This window comes from Chiloscyllium plagiosum, chromosome 5, assembly GCF_004010195.1.
Source record: "Chiloscyllium plagiosum isolate BGI_BamShark_2017 chromosome 5, ASM401019v2, whole genome shotgun sequence".
Taxonomy (NCBI): domain Eukaryota; kingdom Metazoa; phylum Chordata; class Chondrichthyes; order Orectolobiformes; family Hemiscylliidae; genus Chiloscyllium; species Chiloscyllium plagiosum.
The window spans coordinates 101820189-101844613 of record NC_057714.1 but is presented as its reverse complement, the minus strand read 5'-3'; the positions used below and the strand labels follow the sequence as shown (position 1 = coordinate 101844613).

The following is a 24425-nucleotide window of genomic DNA, read 5'->3' as shown; positions in this document are numbered from 1 at the left end:
CTGCTCCGTGTGTTTCAGATAGGTCCCCATGTGGAGATGGTGCTGTTGTGGAAATATCACTGGATTACTAATCCAGACCAAGCTAATTCTCTGGCAGGCGGTGGAAGTTATAATTAATAAAATATCAAGACGTAAAACCTGGAGTCATTAACAGTGACCTTGAAGCCAATGTCGATTGTAAACACTAATTTCCTTCCTCAATATACTTTCAGGAATTGAATCTCGGGTGCTTTCCTGGTCTGGCCTAAAAGTGAATCCAGACACACAGATATGTGGAAAACTCTTCAATGGTCTCAGAAACGGCCAAGCAAGACTCTCTATTGTATCAAACTGCTCCGAAGCCTTAAAGGATAAAGCTGTACAGATCACCCGGCACCAGCCTCAGTAGTGGAACGGGAAACACTATCCTATTGACCCTGCAGAGAGCTCCTTCCTAACATCTGAGAGCTGGTGGCAATATTTACAGAGTTTTCCCACAGACTGCACAGAAACTTCGGGAAAGGAGTAGGTCATTCAATACACTGAGCATCCCCCATTCTAGTTCATGGTGAAAATCTCCTCAATTCAGTTTTCAACACACATATCCTTTAGCATGTTTAATCATCGGAACACATAAAATATGAACTACTTTTTACCAGGATGTTGCCTGGTATGGTAGAAAGATCGTATTAGGAAAGGCTGAGGCACTTGGGGTTGTTTTCATTGGAGAAAAGAAGGTTTAGGGGTGACTTGATATAGGTGTACAAGATGATTAGGGGTTTAGATAGGGTTGACCATGAGAACCTTTTTCCACGTATGGAGTCAGCTATTACGAGGGGGCATAGCTTTAAATTAAGGGGTGGTAGGTATCGGACAGATGTTAGGGGTAGATTCTTTACTCAGCGAGTCGTGAGTTAATGGAATGCCCTGCCAGTGGTGGACTCTCCCTCTTTATGGGCATTTAAACGGGCATTGGATAGGCATATGGAGGATAGTCGGCTAGTGTAGGTTAGGTGGGCTTGGATTGGCGCAACATCGAGGGCCACAGGGCCTGTACTGCGCTGTATTCTTCTATGTTCTATGACCAGCAAGATAAGCTATGGGAAATGTAGGAGGAATGGCTTTGTGTTAAAATGAACTTCAAAACTCATCACGAAAGCTGATATTTTACAGGTAACTGCCACCAGAATAAGTTGAATCAAAAAGGACTGTGTCTTCTGAGACTGAGCCATGTCAGAAGGTGATGAGGCTGGTTACAGCATCAATCCCCAAAGATTTTGAAGACCATCTCTTGGGGAAAAAGAGATGCTGCTATACGATAGCAGAAAGTATAAAGTTATTGCAGCCAGACAGCAACATCTGCAAACATTAAGTACAGTTACCAATATTGCTGCAAATTGCCATCCGTGACACCACCACAAACAAAAAAATCAGGATCTCAAAAGGTGCAACATTTAAGGGGAAACAAGTGCTTGTACCTGAAACTCTTTTCCAGGACATAGTGCCTCAGCTACTTTAAGCAGATATGGCCATCGAGAGAGCAAGATTTCTGACACAGGGATAGTATGTATTAGCCAGCGGTGAATGAAGACAGTGAGGATATACAAAGTATGTCATTACAAAGAAACTCTATAATGTCATGAGATTGTCATATCCCAGGTCCAAAATTTCAGATTTATTCCCAATAAACTATGGCAATTTTCTCTGCACTGATTACTTCCCCAAATATTTCAGTTACCAGATAGTTGAAAGACACATCAAGTGCGCGTGCAGCGCACACATTGAGTATAATATTCAGTAAATGAGCTTTGTTAAAATGGACCACAACATACAAGCAGACCTTTTAGATCAAAGGGTATGGTGAGAATCTGAGTTAGATGATCAGCCATCTCCATACTGAAACAGGCTCAAAACACTCAATGACATATACCTGCTCCTTGTTTCTAGGTTTCTTAGAACTACGCTTCAGGATACAGGTCTACCTTCACCAACAGAGATCATATTTTGGCAGGCAACTTAGGATAACCCTGCCAAACTCTCACAGGACAAACTTCTCAGAATGCTATTCAATATTGTTCATGAGAGTCATGCAAGTGCAGAATAACCTAATCTGCTTGTGGGACAGAAAGTCAGAGTCACACATCAGACTCAAGGAACCTAGTCACCACAGAGATATCCAACATGGCCAGAAATTCTACTGGGGGTAAGGAGTAAAAGAAACACAGCACTGAAGGCTCAGTTGCATAGTTACCCAGGAGTTCGAAGTGGTTTCATTGGTCCAGCATTTTTCTGGTAGCTATCAAGATAAATAAGGCAGATCTCTTCCAAATAAATATCTGATTCAAATTCAGAGGAGCACATATTCATGCAAGGTCCTGGGACCTGGGGAATTGCCTATCAGAAGTATACAAACTTCCTAAGCAATCCCTGCAGTGTCAGCACATCAAGATTTTGGATGGGCCTTGAAGGATTTTTTCGTGGAAGATTTGGGCCAATGCTATTACAAAAAAATTGAGAGCAAATAAATCTGGAACATGAATGACCAGTTTAGAGATGGAACACTTTCCATTTGTCAGATACATATCAGAACATAACTATTGACCGTATACTGCAGTCAATTGTCTTTGTTACTTACTGTAGGCTTTACTAGCAATTGTCCCATTACTGTGAACATCCTGGATAGACCCACCGGTGTACACACTAAAGGGAAAAATAATGGAGAGTTTCATTAAAAATATTAAACATTTTGATTAATTGTATTAAATTCGTGTCTTAAGAACAAAGATTGAAACTAAAGTACAGGGCTATCTGAATTATGCAGCACAGAAAGAAGCTCGTCAATCCATCATATCTATGCAGCTCTCAGTAAGACCTTGGCAGTCAGTTATATTCCTTTGTTTCACACTTATAGTGTTTCCTTGTTCAAACAATAGTAACTTCATTTTCAAAGCCCATCATCATTTCTGTTTCATTCCAATATTTTATGCAAATCATATTGTCAAATATCCTGACATAAAAAGACAAAACCCCAAACTTATTTTTTAAAACTGAGCTTAATCTTAGATCTAAACATTACTAATTCAAACAACCATTTACTTTACCTAAATTCTTTGCTACTTTGAAAAATGCCAGCAGTTAAAGTTCTGTTTTGCAGAGAACTAGCCCAAGCACTAGTGCAGCCTTAGATCTGGCACATGTCTTCTTCTTACATCTACATCAAGGCTTTGATACCAGATCATCCCCTAAATTAAAATCCTCTCTGTCCTGCGTGAGTCAGTTAACTGCCCTACATTTTCCTCTCAGACCTAGGTTTAACAAAAAAACATAATAACCTTCTGTCAAACACAAAAACATGAATGAGTTGCATTTATTTTACACTTAGGAAGAGGATGTTCATGTTATTATTTGAGACACACTGATGTGCACAAATAGTCCATGTTTTCTACATCACAGTAGTGACTGTACTTCAAAAACTAATTTGTTGGATGCAAAGTGCTTTGGTGTGCGAGCTGACCTTTAAAGCTTATTTGTATTTGTGAGACTATTAGTAATATATTCTTAAAAAGTTTCAAAAAGTTGCTGCTTGAAGTATGCTTAGTTGAAAATATTTAGAGATTTGGATTTAGTCTCAAATTTATCTTTCAACATTCAAAGGATAGAATCTCCAGCTTTTCAGTTTACAGTTCTTTGAGGTCTTCTTCCATTCCAGTGAAAATGTATACTCTGAAAGTCATAAAGTCATTGACATGTACTGCACAGAAATAGACCCTTCGGTCCAACTTGTCCATGCCGGCCAGGTACCCTAAAAATAATCTACTCCCATTTACCAGCATTTGGCTCATATCTCTCTAAACCCTTCCTATTCATGTGCCCATCTAGATGCCTTTCAAATGTTCTAATTGTACCAGCTGCTGGCACCTCCTCTGGCAACTCATTCCATATATGTACAACCCTCTGTGTGAAAATGTTACCCTTTAGATCCCTTTCAAATTTTTCTCCCCTCAAACCTGCACCTAGTTTTGGACTGCCCCACCACAGGGAAAAGGCCTTGTCTATTTACCCTGTCCACGCCCCTCATGATTTTATAAACCTCAATAAGATCACCCCTCAGCATCCAATGTTGCAGGGAAAATAGCCCCAGCCTGTTCAGCCTCTCCCTATAGCTCAGATCCTCCAACCTGGCAACATCCTTGTAAATCTTTTCTGAACCCTTTCAAGTTTCACAATATCCTTCCTATTTCACAACTTTCCACTGCTTATCAGTTTAAACATCAGTACTATCTCTTCTCCTCCTCCTCTGTCTCACATGTTTGTTTTTGGAAATAAACTGACTGCATACAACATGCTCAACTGTAATTTAATTATAAGACATTAAGCTTAATGAAGTGAGCTTTTAAAATTTGTTAGTAACATTAGTTTGTGAAGATATTTTGTCTTCAAGCTATCGAAGTATGTTTAAAAGATTGACACTCATACGTTGAATTAGGCAGAGATTTACAAGGGCTTTATTGTAAAATGGTAATTTAGCACAAATACCACTCTTTACCTTCCCTGACAGAAGTCAACAATCCATTAGACTGGTTTTAATAGGGGCAAAAATATTAACAAAAGAGAAAAACGAAGTGAAATTAAATCAAAATACCACAAGAGGACTGACAACACCCTCAACAGCCAAAGAACCTAGTTCTTGATATTTTAATTAACCTGTTCGGACATGTTTGACACATCCAAAGCAGGTGGGACCTCTATCCAGCCCTTCTGACCGAAAGGTAATAACATTACCATTTGAGTTGAGAGGGGAAAGAGCGCCCTGGAAAACTTTTAAAATATTTTCTGATCAACCTATACACAGATGTTACTACACACCCTTCAATCAGGTGGGGCTTGAACTTGGGTGCCTTGGCCCAGAGACAGAGGCTTTACCATTGCACGGCAGGAGCTCCAAGACGGTAACATTTTCTTTTTAAAAGTCAACCTGTTCAGACATGTTATAACATAGGTGCAACTTGAAACCAGGACTTCTAGCTCAAAGGTTTGCACAAGCTTTGCACCATTGCACAAGAGCCATAACAACCCCAAAACCTTGAAGATATTTTCTGTTATTGCACACCTTTGGCACAGGTCGAACCTGAAGCCAGGACCCCTGGTTCAGAGATAGGGACATGACCACTGCAGCACCAGCACCCTTTCTTACAAAGTCCTTCCACACCATTCGCAAATGCACCTTTGTCTGGATTTTTTAAAATGCGCCTGGTCAGACATGTTCGAACACATCTCTGGAACAGAAGGGACTTGAATCCTGGTCACCTGGCCCAGAGGTATGGACACCACCAGTTCACCACAAGACCTTCCAGAACCCTAAAACTGTTTTTTGTTACATATCCGGAGATGCTTTCATGTCCTATTGAATGGCTTCTTTCCATTACCAAACGACTTTTTTCCTTTCCCCTCCGCTACCAAATCAATTGTTTCGTAATAACTCCGGATGTTTGTTTAAAATCAACCTTTTCAGAGATGTTACTATCCCTCCAGAGCAAGTGAGACTTGAACACTGACCTCCTGGTCCAAAGGAAAGACAAACCTCAAACCCTAAATACAAAGTCTAATGAGCAGATCAGTGGCAAATGAAATTTAGGCCTGTGAGATGATATACTTGTACAGGATCTTGGCTAGGCCACTGTTGGAATATAGCGTGCAATTCTGGTCTCCTTCTTATCGGAAGAATGTTGTGAAACTTGAAAGGGTTCAGAAAGGATGTTGCCAGGGTTGGAGGATTTGAGCTATAGGGAAAGGCTGAATAGACTGGGGCAATTTTCCCTGGAATACTGGAGGTTGAGGGGTGACCTCACAGAGGTTTATAAAACCATGAGGGGCATGGATAGGGTAAATAGACAAGTCTTTTTCCTGGGCTGGGGGAGTCCAGAACTAGAGGGCATTGGTTTAGGGTGAGAGGGGAGAGATATAAAAGAGACCTAAGGGGCAACTTTTTCACGCAGGTGGTGCATGTATGGAATAAGCTGCAAGAGGAAGTGGTGGAGGCTGGTACAATTAAAAGGCATCAGGATGAGTTTAGGAATAGTAAGGGTTTGGAGGAATATGGGCCAAGTGTTGGCAAATGGGACTAGATTAGTTTGGGATATCTGGTCAGCATGAACGATTTGGACCAAAGGGTCTGTTTTTGTGCTGTACGTCTCTATGACTCTAAGTATCAAGACAAGGGAGTATTCAATGAATGGTGGGTCTCTAGGAAATTCAGACGAACAAAGGGTTCTTAGGATACTTGTACTAGGGTCCTTGAGACCCCTGAAGGCAGCAGGATAGATTAATAGGATCATTATGGCAGAATATCAGTCATGGCACAGATTATTATAGCAGGAAGGCAATGTTGGAGCTGTACAAAACCTTGGTTCAGCCACACCTGAAATACTGTGTGCAGATCTAGTCACCACATAAGAAGAAGAATGCAATTACATTGGAAGGGCTGCAGAGGAGTTTTACCTGGAATGCAGCGTTTGAACATTGAAGCTCGGGTTGTCTTCTTCAGAGCAGAGAAAGTTGAAAGGGTTGTGATTATGGTGTGTAAGATGATGAGGAACATAGGCAGGGTTGATAGAAAGCAGCTGTTCTCCTTAGTTAAAGGATTGATAACAAGGCCTCAAAATTTTAAGGGGAAACACAGGGGATTTGAGGGAAGCTATTTTCATCCACAGGGTGGCAGGAATCTGGAATGCCCTGCCTGGGAGTTCAGTCGAGGCGGGAAACCTAATAACCTTAAAAAGTACTTGACATGTCACAACGTTCAAGGCGATGGACCAAGCGTTGAAATGTGACACCAACATGGATTTAGAACAGTTTTTGTTGATGCATACTCAATGGGCCAAAGGCCTGATTCTGAGAACATGACCTGCTTTCAATCAATACTGGAACTACTCTGGTTAACCCTTAAAGTTTACCTCATTTCGAATATGTATGTTAGACTACATATATGTACAAAATTACACCACTTGAATACATTTGGCAAAAAACAAACTGCAGATGCTGATAATCAGAAACAAAAACAGAAATTGCTGGAAAAACTCAGGTCTGGCAGAAACTGGACCAAAAATGTTAACTCGCCTTTCTGAGTATTTCTAGCAATTGTTGTTTTAGAATACATTTGGTGTGTGCCTGTTGTGTTCCAACTTTAATTTAAAACAAAAACTCAAGAGAGGTTGGAGAAAGTCATTCAGCTCTTCAAGTCTCATCCAAAGTTCAATAACTTAAAAAAAAACACAGAAACCAAATGCAAGGATAAGCCATTCAGCGCCCTTCACCATTTCATAAGATAATGGTTAACCCTCTTTCCCAAAGACATATTCCTGCTTTCTTCCCATTTCCCTTAATGTCTTTAAGATCTAAAATTTTATCTCTTTATTGAATATATTCAGTGACTTAGCCTCCACAGCTTTCTGTGGAGAACTCCACAGGTTCATTTTCCTTTGAACAAAGAAACTTTTCCTCATGTCAATCCAAAATGGTCTACTCTGCTGCCTAAGACTTTAAACTTTAACTCTGTATAGGGAAAACATCCTCCCTGCATTTAGCCTGCCAAGCCGTCAGCATTTCATACATTTCAATCAGATCTTGCCTTATCCTTCTAGATTCTAGTGAATACAAACTTAGTTCAACTAATCAAACTCGCGTCATATGGCTGTCCTGCCATTACTGATACTTGCTTCGGAGGAAAGCAGTGGAGTACATTTTCTCAGTATTTAAAAATCTATCAATTTCTGACTTGAATATACTCAAGGAATGATTATTCATAGTGGAGGAGCAAATATATGCTTTCTTAAGTAGGGAGATCAAATTTTCTGTATGTGGTCTCACCAATATCTTGATTAACTGCCACAAGATGTCCATACTTCAGATCTCAAACCCTCTTGCAATGAATATATAATTTTCCTTCTTCATTGCTTGCTGTGCTTGCCAATCTACTGCCATTGACAAGTGTAGAAGGACACCCAAATCCTGTTGTGTATCCGTATTTCCCAATACGTCACCATTTAAATAATTAGCCAACTGGCTCAAAGGAAGACAGAGGGTGGTGGTGAATGGTTGCTTTTCTGGAGTTGAAGCCTGTGTCCAGTCAAGTGCCACAAGGATCGATGCTGGGTCCACTACCTTTTGTCATTTACATAAATGATTTGGATGGGAGCATAGGATGTCTCGTTAGTAAGTTTGCAGATGACACCAAAATTGGAGGTTTTGCGGACAGCAAAGGAGGTTACCTCAGATTACAATGGGATCCTGATCAGATGGATCAATGGGCTGAGGACTGGCAGATGGAGTTTGATTTAGGTAAATGAGCTGCATTTTGGAACAGCAAATGAGAGCAGAATCTATACACTTAATGGTAAGTGTTACTGAACAAAGAGACCTTGGAACGCAGGTTCATAGCTCCTTGAAGGCAGAGTCACAGGTAGATAGGATAGTGAAGAAGGCATTTGGTAGGTTTTCCTTTATTGGTCAGAGTGTTGAGTACAGGAGTTGGGAGGTCATGTTGCGGCTGTACAGGACATTGGTTAGGCCACTTTTGGAATATTGCCTGCAATTCTGGTCTCCTTCCTATTGGAAGGATATTGTGAAACTTTTTGGGGGTTCAGAAAAGATTTACAAGCATGTTGCCAGAACAGGAGGATTTAGGCTACAGGGAGAGGTTGAATAGGCTAAGGCTGTTTTTCCTAAAGTGTCGGAGGCTGAGGGGTGACCTTTATAGAGGTTTATAAAATCATGAGGGGCATGGATAGGGTAAATAGACAAGGTCTCTGAGGTGGGGGAGTCCAGACCTAGAGAGCACAGGTTTAGGATGTGAGGGGAAAGATATAAAAGTGACCAAAGGAGCAACTTTTTCACGCAGAGGGTGGTGAGTGTATGGAATGAGTTGCCAGAGGAAGTGGTGGAGGTTGGTACAATCACAACATTTAAAAGGAATCTGGATGGATATATGAATAGGAAGGGTTTGGACGGATATAGGCCAAGTGCTGGAAAATAGAACTCGATTAGGTTGGGATATCTGGTCATCATGGATGAGTTTGACTGAAGGGTCTGTTGCCATGCTGTTACATCTCTATGACTGAGTATAACTTTACATTCCGCCCCATTAGGAGCAACTTTTTCATGCAGAGGGTGGTGAGTATATGGAATGAGTTGCCAGAGGAAGTGGTGGAGGTTGGTACAATCGCAACATTTAAAAGGAATCTGGATGGATATATGAATAGGAAGGGTTTGGACGGATATAGGCTGAGTGCTGGAAAATAGAACTCGATTAGGTTGGGATATCTGGTCATCATGGATGAGTTTGACTGAAGGGTCTGTTGCCATGCTGTTACATCTCTATGACTGAGTATAACTTTACATTCCGCCCCATTGTCCTGCATCTGCCCAATCATGAACTACATATGATATAATCTGTCAATAATGTAATCTTGTACTTGAACGCCACCTTTCCACACCATCTCCATACTCCATCATTTTCTCAGTATTTAAACATCTATCAATTTCTGATTTGAAGATACTCAAGGAATGATTATTCATATTCAAATGCAGAATTATGAAAGTTGATTATTCTTTGAGTGAACAAAGTTAAAATCACACAACACCAGGTTATAGCCCAACGGGTTTATTTGGAAACACTAGCTTTTGAGGCGCTGCCTCTTCATCAGGTGGTTGTGGAACAGGACCGTAAGACACAAAATTTATAGCAGAAGGGTAACAGTGTCATGGATTTGGATTGATATATTAAACAAAATTTAGATTAAGTCTTTCATCTTTTTGAATGGTATATGGTAGTTTTGGTTTTATTTTAAATATGTAAATGCCAGAACTCCTTTTAAATTACATTCGCAATTTAGCTTCAGTTTTTCAAACAATAGGTGCCATCTCAGCTCAGATAATGCATTAAAAGGTGTGAGATTAAAGGCTGTGTCCCAATGTTGAGTCAGACTGCCTCTATTCCTAAAGTGGCATTTTCAGAATCTTACATGGATTCATGCAGTTTTTGAGCAAAATAAAATGTAATTCTGCAAATACATAACTGTTACTTGCCAGCGACAGCCCAAACCTGTATACGTTCTAGTGCTTGTTGCATTGACTGCTTCAGTACTGGTGTGTGAATATCATACAGTCATCAGCAATTTCCCCACTCTGACCGTATGATGGAGGGTACGTTGTTTAAATATATATTATATATAGTTGAACTATATTTCCAAGGGTTTCAAAGCATTTGGTGAAGTTTTGTTAAGTTGTTATTATGCATCTTGTGTGTGGTACACACTGCTGCCATTCTGCATCCATGGTAGAGGAAATAAATGTCGAAAATGGTGGATTAAGGTAAGCATCAAGTGTGTTACATTCCTCCAGATGGTGTTAAACTTAGTGCTGTTGGAACTGCAAGTGGCCAATATTCTATCATTTACCTTGTACATAACAACAAGGCTTCGAGGAGTCAAATGAGTTGCTTCCGGCAGAACTCCCAGTCTTTGACCTGCTCTTGGAGCCACAATTCAGTATCTTGTCAATGGTAACCCTCCAGGAGGTCTATAGTGGGACATTCACCGATGAGAATTCCATTGATTGCCAAGGGGTGGTGATTAGAATCTTTCCTGCACTGCACTGCCTGCACTGTGTGGCAAGAATGTAACTCATCAATTACCATCCTCAGCTCAAATGTTGCCCAGTCTTGCTGCGCACGAAACAACTTTAGTACTTGAGATGATGTAAATGTGCTAAATATTGCTCACGATTGGCTCACTTATGATGGAAGGAAGATCATTCATCAACAGCTGAAGATGGTCAGGTCTGGAGCACCACCCTGTGAAACTTCTCCAGTGATGCTCTTTGTCAAACAGACCTTCAGAACCACCATCATGTTTCTTTTTGCGAGGTATAACTCCAACCAACCAAATAAAAAAGTAAAATATGGTAGATACTGGAAATCTGAAATAAACAGAGAAAATGCTGGAGATACACAGCAGATCTGGCAGCATCTGGAGAGAGAAGAACAGAGTCTCAGATAAGCAACCTGACAGCTAAAACGAGGCATATCTGCAGTCTGCAAGGGCACTGCTGATAATTGACCAGACAACTTCCTTCACTAATTCTTCTGCCTCTTTACATTCAACGGATGGAGAGACAATACATTCCACGGATGGAGAGACAATACATTCCACTCAAAATATCAATGAAAATCAAATACCCTAATGGACAGGGAGGTTGATCTCGGTGAACGAGCAACATGAAGTTTATTGGTAGTCTGTTAATATACTGTGGAGTTTCAGCTCATTAAACTTCTGCAGTATCCTTTCACAAAACTATGCAAGAAGCCACGAGAGGTCAAATTAAGTGAAAAAGAATTAATTTCCAAACCTTGATTTACAGATATATGAAAGTACAAATTACTGGGCAGGAAGAATCCAGGAATTGAGGCATGGTGTTTGCACCATGTTTCATCATGAAAACTGCTAAAATAGATATAGGTACACTCTCTTAAACTTGGTTACCCACAAACTGTCCAGACGTTTTTCTTTGTATTTAATCATTTTAAACAGGTTTCACTGATGTGGAGGAGTGGGGGATGCATGAAAGTGTTAGTAAATCAAAAGTGTAAGGAGGGAATTAATATCAACAGCAACATAGCCATTTACCTGAAGTCCTTTTTAATCACATCAGTTGGCTCTGCTAGATTCACAAGTCACTGGATGAGAGCATTCCAAATTGTTTTTTCTGAAGATCAGCAATTTCCAAAATCAAGCATGGTCTCCCGTACCAAGGCTCCCAGATTTGAGAAAACGCACGCATATTTAAAAAAACAGCCAAGGATTACACCAACGTTGAGAGCAAAATATTGGGGAAATTCTTCTTCTATCAACCAAGAAAGGCTCAAATAATTTGGTTCCAATTCCAAACAGCTTGTATTTATATAGCATCTGTAGTGTATGGGCAACAGGTGGCTACCACTGCTACCTCACAGCACCAGGGACCCGGATTAGATTCCCACCTCCAGCGATTGTCTGTGTGGAGTTTGCACATTCTCCCAGTGTCTGCGTGGGTTTCTTCCGGTTGCTCCTGTTTCCTCCCACAATCCAAAGATGTGCAGGTCAGGTGAATTGACCATGCTAAATTGCCCATTGTGTTAGGTGCATTAGTCAGGGGTAAATATAGGGTAGGGAAATGAGGCAGGGATGGTTGGTGTGGACTTGTTGGGCTGAAGGGCCTGTTTCCATACTGTAGGGAATCTAATCTAATGTAGTAACAGACCTCCTAATTTATTTCCATCCAAGAAAAGAAGAATTCAGCATCCCAAATAAAGCAGTAATTTTCTTCATCATGAGTCACTTCTTATTTACACAATAATGCCTTTTAGGATTGTACACAATTTTTCTGAGTTCCTGAAATGGATAAAAGCAATTAGTCAAGAAAGGGACATAATCTTAAAATTAGACTGGGCCCATACTAGGGTGATGTCAGGAAGTACAAGAGTAGCGGAAATCCAAAATTCTTTTCCCCCAAAAAATCTGGTTGGGCTCAGATAACTGAAAAATTTTAAAGCGAGACTGATTGATTTTTGTCAGGCAAGGGTATTAAAAGAAATAGAAAAAGTTAAGGTTCAGATCAGCCAAATCAATGGTGCAATAGGTAGAGGAAATGAATGGCTCACTGCCACTTTTGTGATCTTCAATTAAAATGTAGCTCTTCCATGAGAACAATTTCAGGCACAAACATAATTACTATCTTCTACAGTTGCTTTCTAAACTCCAGGCACACTAACTGATAAAAATTAACCCAAAGTGTTAATACTTTAATAGTGCAGCAGCAATTGATTTAGGGATTTTACTTTCTATACAATAGGCCTATATAATTCATGCATTGATTTACCTTGGTACAGGTACCGATAGGCCAATACAGAATGTTGTTTGAAATCGGAAAACAAAGTCGTCTGATTGAACGGAAACAAAAATTGGAGATTTTCCAAATATCTTTGGTCTTTTTGATGTCTACTTTGTGGATTTCCCTTAACCCCTCCTCCAGCTGTCAGAACTGTGAGAGAAATTGTGGTCTTCAAATACAAGTGTAAGAATTAAGCTTCAATTTAAAATTCTCAGTCAGGATGAAAGAATATTCCACTCTCTGACCTGATAGCATAGCAGGTGATTTAGTTCCGTAGCCATGAATCTCGCCTCATCACTTGATAAAGACTAGCACTGCAAACTGTGCATGCTTCAATGATGAAAGTTTTTTTAAAAAATAAGTTTAAACTTAAAGGCAGGATCATATGCAGAATACGATTAAGATCCCAAACAGTTGTCAAAAGGCTGTTTGATATCTCAAACCCCTTTCATGAAGTAAACCAGGAGATGAAAGGCGAGGAACTTCATTTTTTTGCATAACCTATGACTTAAGCCCTTTGCCTAGAAGGGAACAAAATTATTTCAGGACACTGTCAAAGATCACAGCATCCATTATACGCATTTTAAATTTTGTGTACAATAGTATAGACCACAAAGATAGCTATGCGAATATCAGTTTATACCATATTTCATTTTGTTGGCGTTGCTGGGTGGACCATGATTTATTGCTCATCACGAGCTGTCATTGAGGCGGCAGTGGTCAGATGCGTTCTTGAAATGGCACAGTGACAGTGCAGTTAGGATGAGAGTTCCAGAATTTTAATGCTTACAAGAGAACTATGCCACTGTTCCTTCACTAAGTCAGGATGGCAAGGCCAGAAATGTGTGATTGGAAATGAACTTGCAGGTGGTGGTTTTCCCATGCAGCTGTTGTCCATGTCCTTCCAAGTGATAGCGGTCACAGATTTTGAAGATGCTATTGAAGGACCTGCAGTGAGTTGCTGATATATACACACCAGTTTCAAGATGCATAACTACCATAAAGCATCAGCGAGGGAATGATTAAGAGCTAGTGGGTGCCAATCAAGTGGGCTGCTTTGTCTTTGATTAGTAAAGCTTTTTCAGTGTTGTTGGAACTGTTCCCATTGAAGCAAGTGTAGAGTAGTCAATCATTTTGCTGACTTGCACCTTGTAAATGATAGATCGGCACTGAAGATAAAGGAAATGAGTTACCTACCTCAAAATTGCTGGCCTCTGACCTGCTCATACAGTCACATTGTTTCTACAGTTGGTCCAAGACAGTTTCTGGTCAATGGTAACCCCCAGCATGTTGATACTAAAGTATTCAGCAATGGTAATGCCATTAAGGGGAAATGAATATATTCTCTCTTGTTGGACAATCATTGCCATTCCTGTTCTTAAAAAAAGAGCTGTTCTAAATTTCAAATTTTCTTTTGAGAAATTGAACTCAAATTACGACACGGTGAATGCACACTCTTAAGACTGCATCATCTGCTGATCATGTCCTGAGACAGCTTTAAATCCTTGTTCCTAATCCAAACCAAGGATTTTGGAACAGGCTGAAATCCAAACCAAACTAGAATTAATGCATTTTCTTTCTTGGAGACAGAAGAAATTCCAGCATCCTAGGAAATTTGGCTGAAAAGAGTTTGAAGAAGATAAGGAAGCTTGGCATAAGGCCACTTTCCCAAATAGTTCTCTTCAGTGTTTCTCTCTCCACAGATGCTGCCTGACGTGCTGAATATTTCCAGCATTTCTTGTTCTCATTTCAGATTTCCAGTATCTGTAATATTTTGCTTTTGCATTGAGAACACCAAGTTCACTGTTTACAATTCATTAAAATGCCTCAATTATGGATTAATTTCTCTCATTGTATCTACTACATGTTGTGTATGATCTCCCTAATTGTGAAGTAAACAGATTTATTAGTATTTTAATACTATAACCTCTTCTCTAAAAATCAATTTGCAATATACTATTGCTGTAAAACAAAAGGCCCTTTAATGTATATGGTTTAACTCAGCTAAGATTGATGCTAATCCACTCTGCTGCCACTTGGATGGATTCTTGCATTCTTCTACACTGTAAGCATGTCTACTTCTACAATAGGATTATTAGACTATTGCATTAACTGTTCGCATTAATATTTGACTAAAACCTGTACTGCAATCAAAGTGAAATTAATACAGATGGAATACTTAACTATATGATGTAGCTATAGTACAATAAATTGTCAAATTAACTTCAACGTGAAATGTTTTGTCACGACAAATTCCATCCATCTGATAGAATCTCAGGCTGAAGATTGCTTCAGGGTTCTTAACATGAGTCCTTTATTAATATAAATGACAAGGTTTTCAGACTGATCTTTTTTCCTTGAAATTGCTCCCACACCCAAAATATTCTCATGGGCCCTCACATGGAAGGAAAGAAACAGTCAACATCAGGTCAGCTAATGTAATATTCATGGACAATAGTACATGTTGAGGACTATTGGGATTTTGTCTAGCACTATACTATGTATGGGTCCAAACAACTAAACATCAATCTTATTTGTGCATGAGCAGAGTTCTGTATATAGTCAATGATGACAATCTTCCGTGAAAACGCATCAGATCTGCTCTTAATTTCTTCAACTTTCTACCTCTCCAGAATGAGCTCTGCACATTATTTATACAGTATACAACATCTGTGACTGCAATGCAGAACTAAAATTGTAATAAGAAAATTTCAAGTAACATAAGTATGTTTATGATATTACACTAACATTTTATGGTGACCTTCACAGCTGAAAGAGCTATTAATGCAGTCAGTGTGCTTTGGGAAGTGGGGTCAGCCTTGACTTCAACTTGAGCAAAAATCATGTCAATATTCATAGCCACTGGCTGAGTACCTCAACTGCTGCTGAATTGTCAGTCATGCTTCTGGAATTGACTATCACAAAAGATTTGCACTTGCGTCTCTGCAGTTTATCAAGTTGTTAGTGACCTCTGCTGGTGGACGCACAAATTTACAAGGCCACTACAACGTGCATATTAAAAACAACTAGAAATTACAACATCAGTGGTTGCTAAATACAAGAATATTCTTTCACAATTTTGTTTTTTAAATGTAAAACCTATATCACCAAAGGAAAGTTGCAGCAGAGGGACAGGCTATTTAATCCATTGATTCTGTATAGTTGGAAAACAAAACTAGGTGCCATTCTAATACTACTTTTCAGCAGCTAGTCTGTAGCCTTGCAGGTTACAGTACTTCAGGTGCAGACCAATGATGTGGAGTGCCAGTGTTGGACTAGGGTGGACAAAGTCAGAAATTGGTTACAATCCAACAGGTTTATTTGAAATCATCAGCTTTCAGAGTGTCACCCCTTCATCAGGTGAAGTGAGAGAGAAACACAAGGAACACAATTTATGGGCAGAGAAATCAAGGGCACTGAGATCAAACAATCATACAAATGGTGTGAGTGGACTGTTGAATAAAACGTCTGTGCAGGTGACCAGGGTGTTGGTGTGAATAAAGAGTCAATGACTGAATAATAATCCAAGGGATGAACTATAATCTGAATAAATAAGGCAGAGAGATAACACAAAAAATTTTAAAAGATGGTGCTGGAGACAAAACAAATGACTGGATTCAGTGGTTAGCACTGCTGCCTCACAGAACAAGGGACCCACCTCGATTCCAGCCTCAGGTGACTGTCTGTGTGGAGTTTGCACATTCTCCCAGTGTGTGTGGGTTTGCTCAGAATGCTCCCGTTTCCTTCCACAGTCCAAAGATGAGCAGATTAAGTGAATTAGCCACACTAAATTGCCCATAGTGTTCAGGGATGTGCAGGTTAGGTGCATCAGTCATGGGTAGATGTCAACTAATACGTAGGGGAATGGGTCTGGGTGGGTTACTCTTTGGAGGATCAGCATGGACTTGTTGGGCCAAATTACCTGTTTCCATACTAGGGATTCTATGATCATTCTTGTACAGGTAAGTCCAAAGTAAATCCATTTCTCCTCCCACGTCATAACTTTCTGCAATCATTATCCTGTCTGCAACCTTATCATCAAGAAATACTTCAACTCTACTGCAGTTATCAATAATTCAATAATTATGTCAAAAAAGTAGAGCATCCATTACCCATGCCACATAACTCAAACTAGCTTGCAGAATTCCATACATTGGTCAAAATGGACATCAGCAAAGAAGCCACTAAATAACAAATCTTGACTATTTGGAAGTTAAGTTTGTTTGAAATGGCATTTGACAAAAATACTGTAAAACATAATTTTGGTGAAAATAATGCAATGCTCTAGATAAGTGCTTCTTCCCTTCAATCATGCTTACATAATGACACAAAGTCATAGAGTTATACAGCACAGAATAGGCCTGTCAGTCCAACTTGTCCATGCCGACCAGATATCCTAAAGTGATCTAGTCCCATTCCTCAGCATTTGGTCCAAATCCCTCTGAACCCTTCCTGTTTGTATATACATCCAGATGCCTTTTAAAATGTTGTAATCATACCTGGGTCCATGACCACCTCTGGCAATTTGTTTCATACTTGCACCACGCTCTGTGAGAAAATGTTGCCCCATCAGATCCCTTTTAAATCTATGCCTTCTAGGTTTGGACTCCCCTAGCCTGGAAAAAAGAACTTATCTATTCACCCTATGCCCCTCACAGTTCTATAAAAATAAAGGCCACCCCTCAGCCACCGACACTCCAGGGAAAATGGCCCCGGTCAAATCAGCCTCCCCCTATAGTTCAAACTTCCAACCCTGGCAACTTCCCTGTGAATCTTTTCTGAATCCTTTCACACTTTTAACATCTCTCCTTATATAAGCAACTTCCAAAGCAAATAATAATGAAGTCAATCAGGTAATCTCCTCTGATGTTACTCATTTTGACTCATGTGACTTCTTAAGTGAGACAGGAAGCAAAAGTGTCAGTGCAAGTGTGGGCTATTTTGCAGGACTTTATTATCTCAAAGAATAAAATTTATATTAGACAGATGGAGTTTAATTTAGACAAAGTGCAGTGCTGCATTTTGGAAATGCAAATAAGGGCAGGATTTATACACTTAATGGTAAGATCCTGAGGAGTGTTGCTGAACAAAGACACCTTGAGGTGCAGGTTCATAGCTCCTTGAAAGTGGAGTCGCAGGGATATAGGATAGTGAGGAAAGCATTTGGTATGTTTGCCCTCATTAGTCAGTGCATCGAGTATTGGAGTTGCGGCTGTACAGCACATTGGTTAAACGACTTTTGGAATATTGCATGCAATTCTGGTTTCCCAGCTATAGGAAAGACATTGTGAAACTTGACAGGGTGCAGAAAAGATTTACAAAGACGTTGCCAGAGTTGGAGCATTCGCGCTATGAGGGAGTGTGTGTCTGTGTGTGTGTGTCGTGGTGGGGGAAGGAGGAGAAGAGTGGGAATCCAAAACTAAACAGCAAAGATATAAAAGGGACCTCAGGGATAACTTTTTCATGCAAAGGTTAATGAACAAGATGCCAGAGGAAGTGGTGGAGACTGGTACAATTACAACATTTTAAAAGGCATCTGGATAGGTATATGAATAGGAAGGGTTTAGAGGGATATGGGCCAAATACTGGCAAGTGAGACTAGATTTATACAGGGTATCTGGTTGCCAACTACGAGTTGGGCTGAAGGGTCTGGTTTCCTGCTGTATATCTCTATGACTCTAGCTGCCTTGGCCTGATCACTCATTCAAATTAGCTGTGGTCAAAATTACAAGTGCTATAATATCATATCCTACTGCTCTTCATTCAGCATACTATTTATAGTGTACCTGAAGCAGAAATATTGAAAATGTAGCTGCAAAAATGACTTTGAGAAGGCTTTTCCCCACAGTACTGTTTCCAGATGTGCAGATATCAGTAAAAACCAGTCAAGTCTTTTCGTACTCAGGAGAAAGTGAGGACTGCAGATCAGAGTCAAACAGAGCTAACCACTGAGCCACTGCAGCCCCTGTTGGATGGAATCAATTGAATGAGTACAAAAGGAGTCGAAAATTGTGGCGCTGGAGAAGCACAGCAGGTCAGGCAGCATCTGAGGAGCAAGAAAATTGACATTTTGAGCATAAGCCCTTCATCAGGACTGACACATGCCGGATGAAAGGCTTATGGCCCAAAACATGGATTCTCCTGCTCCTCGGATCCTGCCTGACCTGCTGTGCTTTGCCAGCACCACAATTTTCGACTCCTTTTGCACTCATCCAATTGTATCCATCCAAGAGGGGACGGAGTGGCTCAGTGCTTTGCTCTGTTGCCTCAGTCAGAGACCCAGGTTCAATTAAAGCCTCGGGCAACTGCCCGTTTGCACATTGTCCCCATGGGTTTTCTTCACATGCTTTGGATTCCTCCCACAGTCCAAACATGTACAGGTTCGGTGGACTGGCCGTGCTAAATTGCCCATAGTGCAGATTAAGTGGAATAGCCATGGGTAATGCAGGGTTACAGGGTTAGGGTATGGGGGTGGGTCTGGGTTGGGTGTTCTTTGGAGGGGCAGTGAGGACTCAGTAGGCTGAATGGTCTGTTTCCACACTAAGGATTCTATGATACCACCTACTCTACCAACTTTATATTTGCTGAATCCTGGCTTCAGTTTTGCTCCTTCACTGAAGCTTACACTGCCCAGCACACATTGCACTGTTATTTTTCAGGGCTCAAGAGTTCACTTCCTTTGCTTGGTCTCAAACAGCAAATGATTGAGTTGAAGGATTGTTCTACTTGCAACCCCAAATTTACACCTATTTTGTTGTGGCCACTGATCTTGTAACAAAACATTACAAATATCTCATTGTGATACTGCACATTGTATAAATAATCCAAATCCTTCAGTGTTGATTGCTACTTACATAGAAGTAATAAACCTCCCATCAACGAAATGCAGGAATATAAATAAGGAAGATAAAATTCCCAAAGATCTGCAAGTAGGAAGAAACAGGAAAAATCAAATATTTAGTGAAACGCATTTCCTTCAAGTAGGAAAGCAAGCCTGTTAACTGAGCGTTATGAACAGCCATGATTATAAAATTAAAATGAATGAAGTCTAATTATAAGCATCCAAAACAGCAGTAAGAAAATAAATGGATGAGCAAATTGTCACAAGCTTGCAATGGAAATTCATCTTTTAAGAGATAACACTTTTTTAAAGAGATAACAAAATTAAATTCCACAAAAATTTTAAAACAAAAATCCTTATTACAGATTCCAATTAAAACACTCGTACATATTTATTTAGTTTCCAATATTCATTCTGCTAAATTAAATAAAATGAATCATAACTTTTCCAATGAGCACTCAACATTTAGCTGTCTTTACACAGGATTCCCATTCTTCTTTTTGAAAATTTGTCCTGAAACTTATTCATACACTGCTTCAACAACTGCTCACCTTTGGGTAACTCTATTTCTTCCAGAAACTGCATTTCATTGGAGTCCTGAGGCTACACTCAAGAACCTACTCACAGCCACAACACCAGATATTTTTCCATACAGTTAGATTCACTAAGCTAGCACTGACCCGGTTGCCATCGTAGTCCAAACTCTTTGAGTTGCACCAAGCAAAGACTGCTTATGGGCTTCTTTCACTCACACCCTAAGTTACCAAATGGTTCCTCGAAATCTCTGCTGTCAATAACTGCTACACAGTGTCTTCCCCAAGACTGCATCACATGGGGCTTTACAATGCTGCACTTCAGCACCAAATCACTGTCAAAATTTCCACAACCTAGCCACTGAGTATATTCTAAAATCCACCATCCATCTTTTGTCTCAACTGCATGGAATCAGTTAACAGTAGCTCACTGTTCAATGACTCCTGAACTGTTTTTGAGTGATCACTGAAACCACAGCAATAGGGTGCCACCCCTGCTTGTACGAAAGATTAATGTAGCATTGAATGGAAAATCCTGTACCTTATACGTTATCATACTTAGCTAACTTCCTCTCTGTAACTGCCAACCTCAGAACGAACAGACACACACACACACACAAAACGTAAGAATGTAGAGAAACAGATTTGTCAGAGGCAGACATGGGGAGGAGTGGCATGTGTCAACATTATTACATAAAAGGCAATGTAATCAACTCACTTAAAATAAAACTATGTCACAGAGTCCGACACTGTGAAAGGAAAGGTTTGCCTTTTACAACATTGCAATCATAATGCAGAAACATCCTTCCAGACCAATGAGGTACTTTTGCAGCACAGATTTGTTTTAAGACAAGTAAATGCAGTAACCAGTTTGGACAATAAGGCCCCACAAACAACAGATTGGTGCAAACAAAAATGAGATAAATGACTTGATAGTTTGCTTCACCATTTATGACCTGCACAGATATCCATTTAATAAAGCAAATGTCAGACTTAATTTGAACAGACCATGCTCCAGTAAGGAAGGAAGGACAAGGATGGCAAGATAAGGCACCCTTGGATAACAAGGGAGGTTACAAATTTAGTCAGAAGGATAAAAGAGGCATATGTAAGGTTGAGGAAGCTAAAATTGGACAGGACCCATGAGGAATATAAAGAGAGCAGGCAAGAATTCATGTAGGGAATTAGAAAAGTAAAAAGGGACCAGCTCACTCCAGGACTACCATCTAACCATATACACAGGTACCTGTAAGGTCTTACTTCAGAACAGTATTCTCTCTCTCTCTCTCAAAGATACAGGACATGCCTTCAACTTCATAACACTTGGCCACGAGAATTCAGAATTAGCTTGCCCACAGAAGGCACAGGGTAGTGGTGAAAGGTTGTTTTTCAAGCTGGAGGTCCATGGCTGGTGGTGTTTCGCAAGGATCCATACTGGGGCCTCTACTGTTTGTGATATATATAAATGACTGATGAAAAAGTAGATGGATGGGTTACTAAGCTTGCAGACAATACAAAGTTTGATGTAATGTGAGGTGCTGCACTTTGGAAGCTCAAGCGTTGAGAAAAAGTATAGAGTTAATGGCAGAACCCTAAACAGCATTGATGTATAGAGGGATCTTGGGGTTCAAGTACATAGCTCCCTGGAAAGGGCCATGCATGTAAATAGGGTGGTGAAGGTGGCATATGACATGCTTGCCTTTATTGTCAAGGAAGTGAGGATAAGTGTCAGCATGTCATGTTGCAGCATTATAAAACTTTGGTTAGGCCAGACTTGGAGTACTGCATTCAGTTCTGGTTGCCACATTACAGAAAGGACATGGAGACTTTGGAGGGTATAGAAGAGGTTTACCAGGATGCTTCCTGGATTAGAGGGTATGACTTAGGAGCAGAGGCTAGAAAGACTCAGGTTGTTTTCTCTGGAACAGCGAAGGCTGAGTGGAGACTTGATAAAATTATGAGGTGCATAAAAAGGGTTTGACAGTCAGAATCTTTCTCCCCAGAGTTGAAATGTCTAAACTCAGAGGCATGCATTTAAAAGTGAGGGGGGGAAAAGTTCAAAAGGAGATGTGAGGGGCAAGCTTTTGTTTTAAATAGAGTGACAGGAGTCTGGAACACGCTGCCAGGAGTGGTACGATAGGGGAGATTAGGAAGATTTTAGATAAGCAGATGAATACGTAAGGTAGAGGGATGTGGACCAAGGGCAGCAGAAGAATGGATTTGTTTCATTTGGAGTCATTTTCGGCACAACATCATGGGCTGAAGGGTCCTTTCCTGTGCTTTATAATGCTATGTTCTTCTCCTCTGCTTTCAAAATCTTCTCATGGCCTTACCCTACTCTGCACTGAGCTGATGATACCTCCCAGTTGAGTTGTGGAATCCCTTCCTCAGAACTTGAGTTTGTCTTCTTGTTCAAACCTATCAAAAATATTTCTAAATCATCTTTTAAGCAATGCTTTTGGTCCACTCCCAACAATTCCAGCTCAATTGATTAAGTGTGCTCTGGTATAAATTCTTGCAAATGTGTAGTATTAAAAAATCTCAAACACTTATTACTTGCTTCAGTAGAAGGATCAGCAATAGTATATTTCCAAGGTCACTTAAGATGTCTACAAGACTCATGGTCAGACATTTCAAAATAATAATTCTCTCTAACTTCAGAAATATTCTTCATGACGCAGGATATAGGGTAGATGAAATCAAACCTATTGTATTAAAATACAAATTTGGCAAGAATTACGCAATGCTTAAATGGATTTGAGTGAAGTACAGCATTGTTTAAATACCTGCATATGCTATGACCAGCAAACCAAATGAGAAACCCCCTAGTATTTTGATGAATAAACCCTGAAAGTCTGCTATTCTGCATATAATCCTAAAAATGCAAGCAACTTGATCTTTCTGGTTGTAGCTCCCAGTTTATTCCTGAAGAACTATTCAGGAATTTCATTCTTCAAATATTCCCATAATCTGTACTCAATAGACGTTTGTTTTGGAAAGCTGGTTACATGAAAAAATATTGAAAAAAATACAGATATCGCATAATTGCATTTTTAAAATCAAATTTCTGATACTTTTCTAAATCACTTACCATACAAAGATTCCATACTGGCTGCATCGTTATCAATCAGAGCAGATGCTACCCAGACTATTCCCAAAATAAGCAGTCCAAGAAGAATAAGCATAACTAAAGTCTCCAGGATCCGTGCTTTAATTCCCTAAAAAAAAAAACAGAAAATTCCACTTTACCTACTTAACGCAACTGTATACAGCCAAATAGCCTGTTTAAACAAACTTGGCAGACATGGAAACCATAAAATTTGTAGTTAAAAAGCAGATGATTCTGTGTCGAGATACATGCATGGCAGAGGTATAACAGTCAGTATTTTATGCATGCTGATCAAGATTATAACAGAGCAAATACCACACAGCATCATCAGCAGAGGATTTTAAAGTAAAATTTTATTTGGGACTATGCTCACAGTACACACATAATAATCAGTCCATCAAGTCGGGATAATACTCCCTACACTGGCCCTACTTCCCTGCACTTGGACTATGGCTTTGAATGTTATGACACGTCAAGTGCTCATCCAAATACTTTGTAAAAGGTTCTGAGGTTTCCTGCCTCAACCACTCTGCCAGGCAGTGTAATCCAGATTGCAATAACCCTTGAGTATTAACGTTTTTCCTCAAATCTCCTCTAAACCTCTTGCTTTCCACTCAAAATTATGCCCTCTGGTTAGTAATTAATAAATTCTGCTCTCTTGCTGTTTAAGAAATGTAGGCATTTTTGACTGAAGAACAAACAATGGAATCTAATAGGACTGTTAGAGAATCATAAAATTTTAGCAGTGCGGCATTTGGACTGCTCCATCTCTCTGAACAAGTGTTATGACTCGGCACCATTCTCTTTTTCACCCTAATACCCTGAATAAGGTTTCTATTTAAATAATCATCTAATGCCAACTTGAATTCTTCAATGGAACCTGCCCTCACCACACTTCCATGCAGTCTGTTTTAGGCTCTCACTGGGTGAAAAAGTGTTTTCTCACATGACATTTGATAAATTACCTTACCCCGTGCCCTCTCATTCTCCACACTATTAGTGGAAGCAGTTTCTCCCTGGCTACCTCTGTCCAGCCCTC

At 40.0% G+C, this 24425-nt stretch overlaps 1 protein-coding gene across 5 annotated transcripts in view; it reads right to left on the bottom strand.

The window, feature by feature from the left end:
• Positions 1-24425, bottom strand: part of lmbr1 (limb development membrane protein 1) — a 273924-nt gene that overhangs the window by 111813 nt on the left and 137686 nt on the right. For all 5 annotated transcript variants that reach the window (XR_006311741.1, XM_043690708.1, XM_043690710.1 and 2 more), the window contains 3 exons: positions 23369-23495; positions 19758-19826; positions 2615-2679 (listed from right to left, as the gene is read on the bottom strand). Coding sequence is in view for 4 of the 5 variants with exons in the window: in XM_043690708.1 (XP_043546643.1) it covers positions 2615-2679; positions 19758-19826; positions 23369-23495 (261 nt within the window). In the remaining variant the exon portion in view is untranslated. The remainder of the gene's footprint in view (positions 1-2614; positions 2680-19757; positions 19827-23368; positions 23496-24425) is intronic.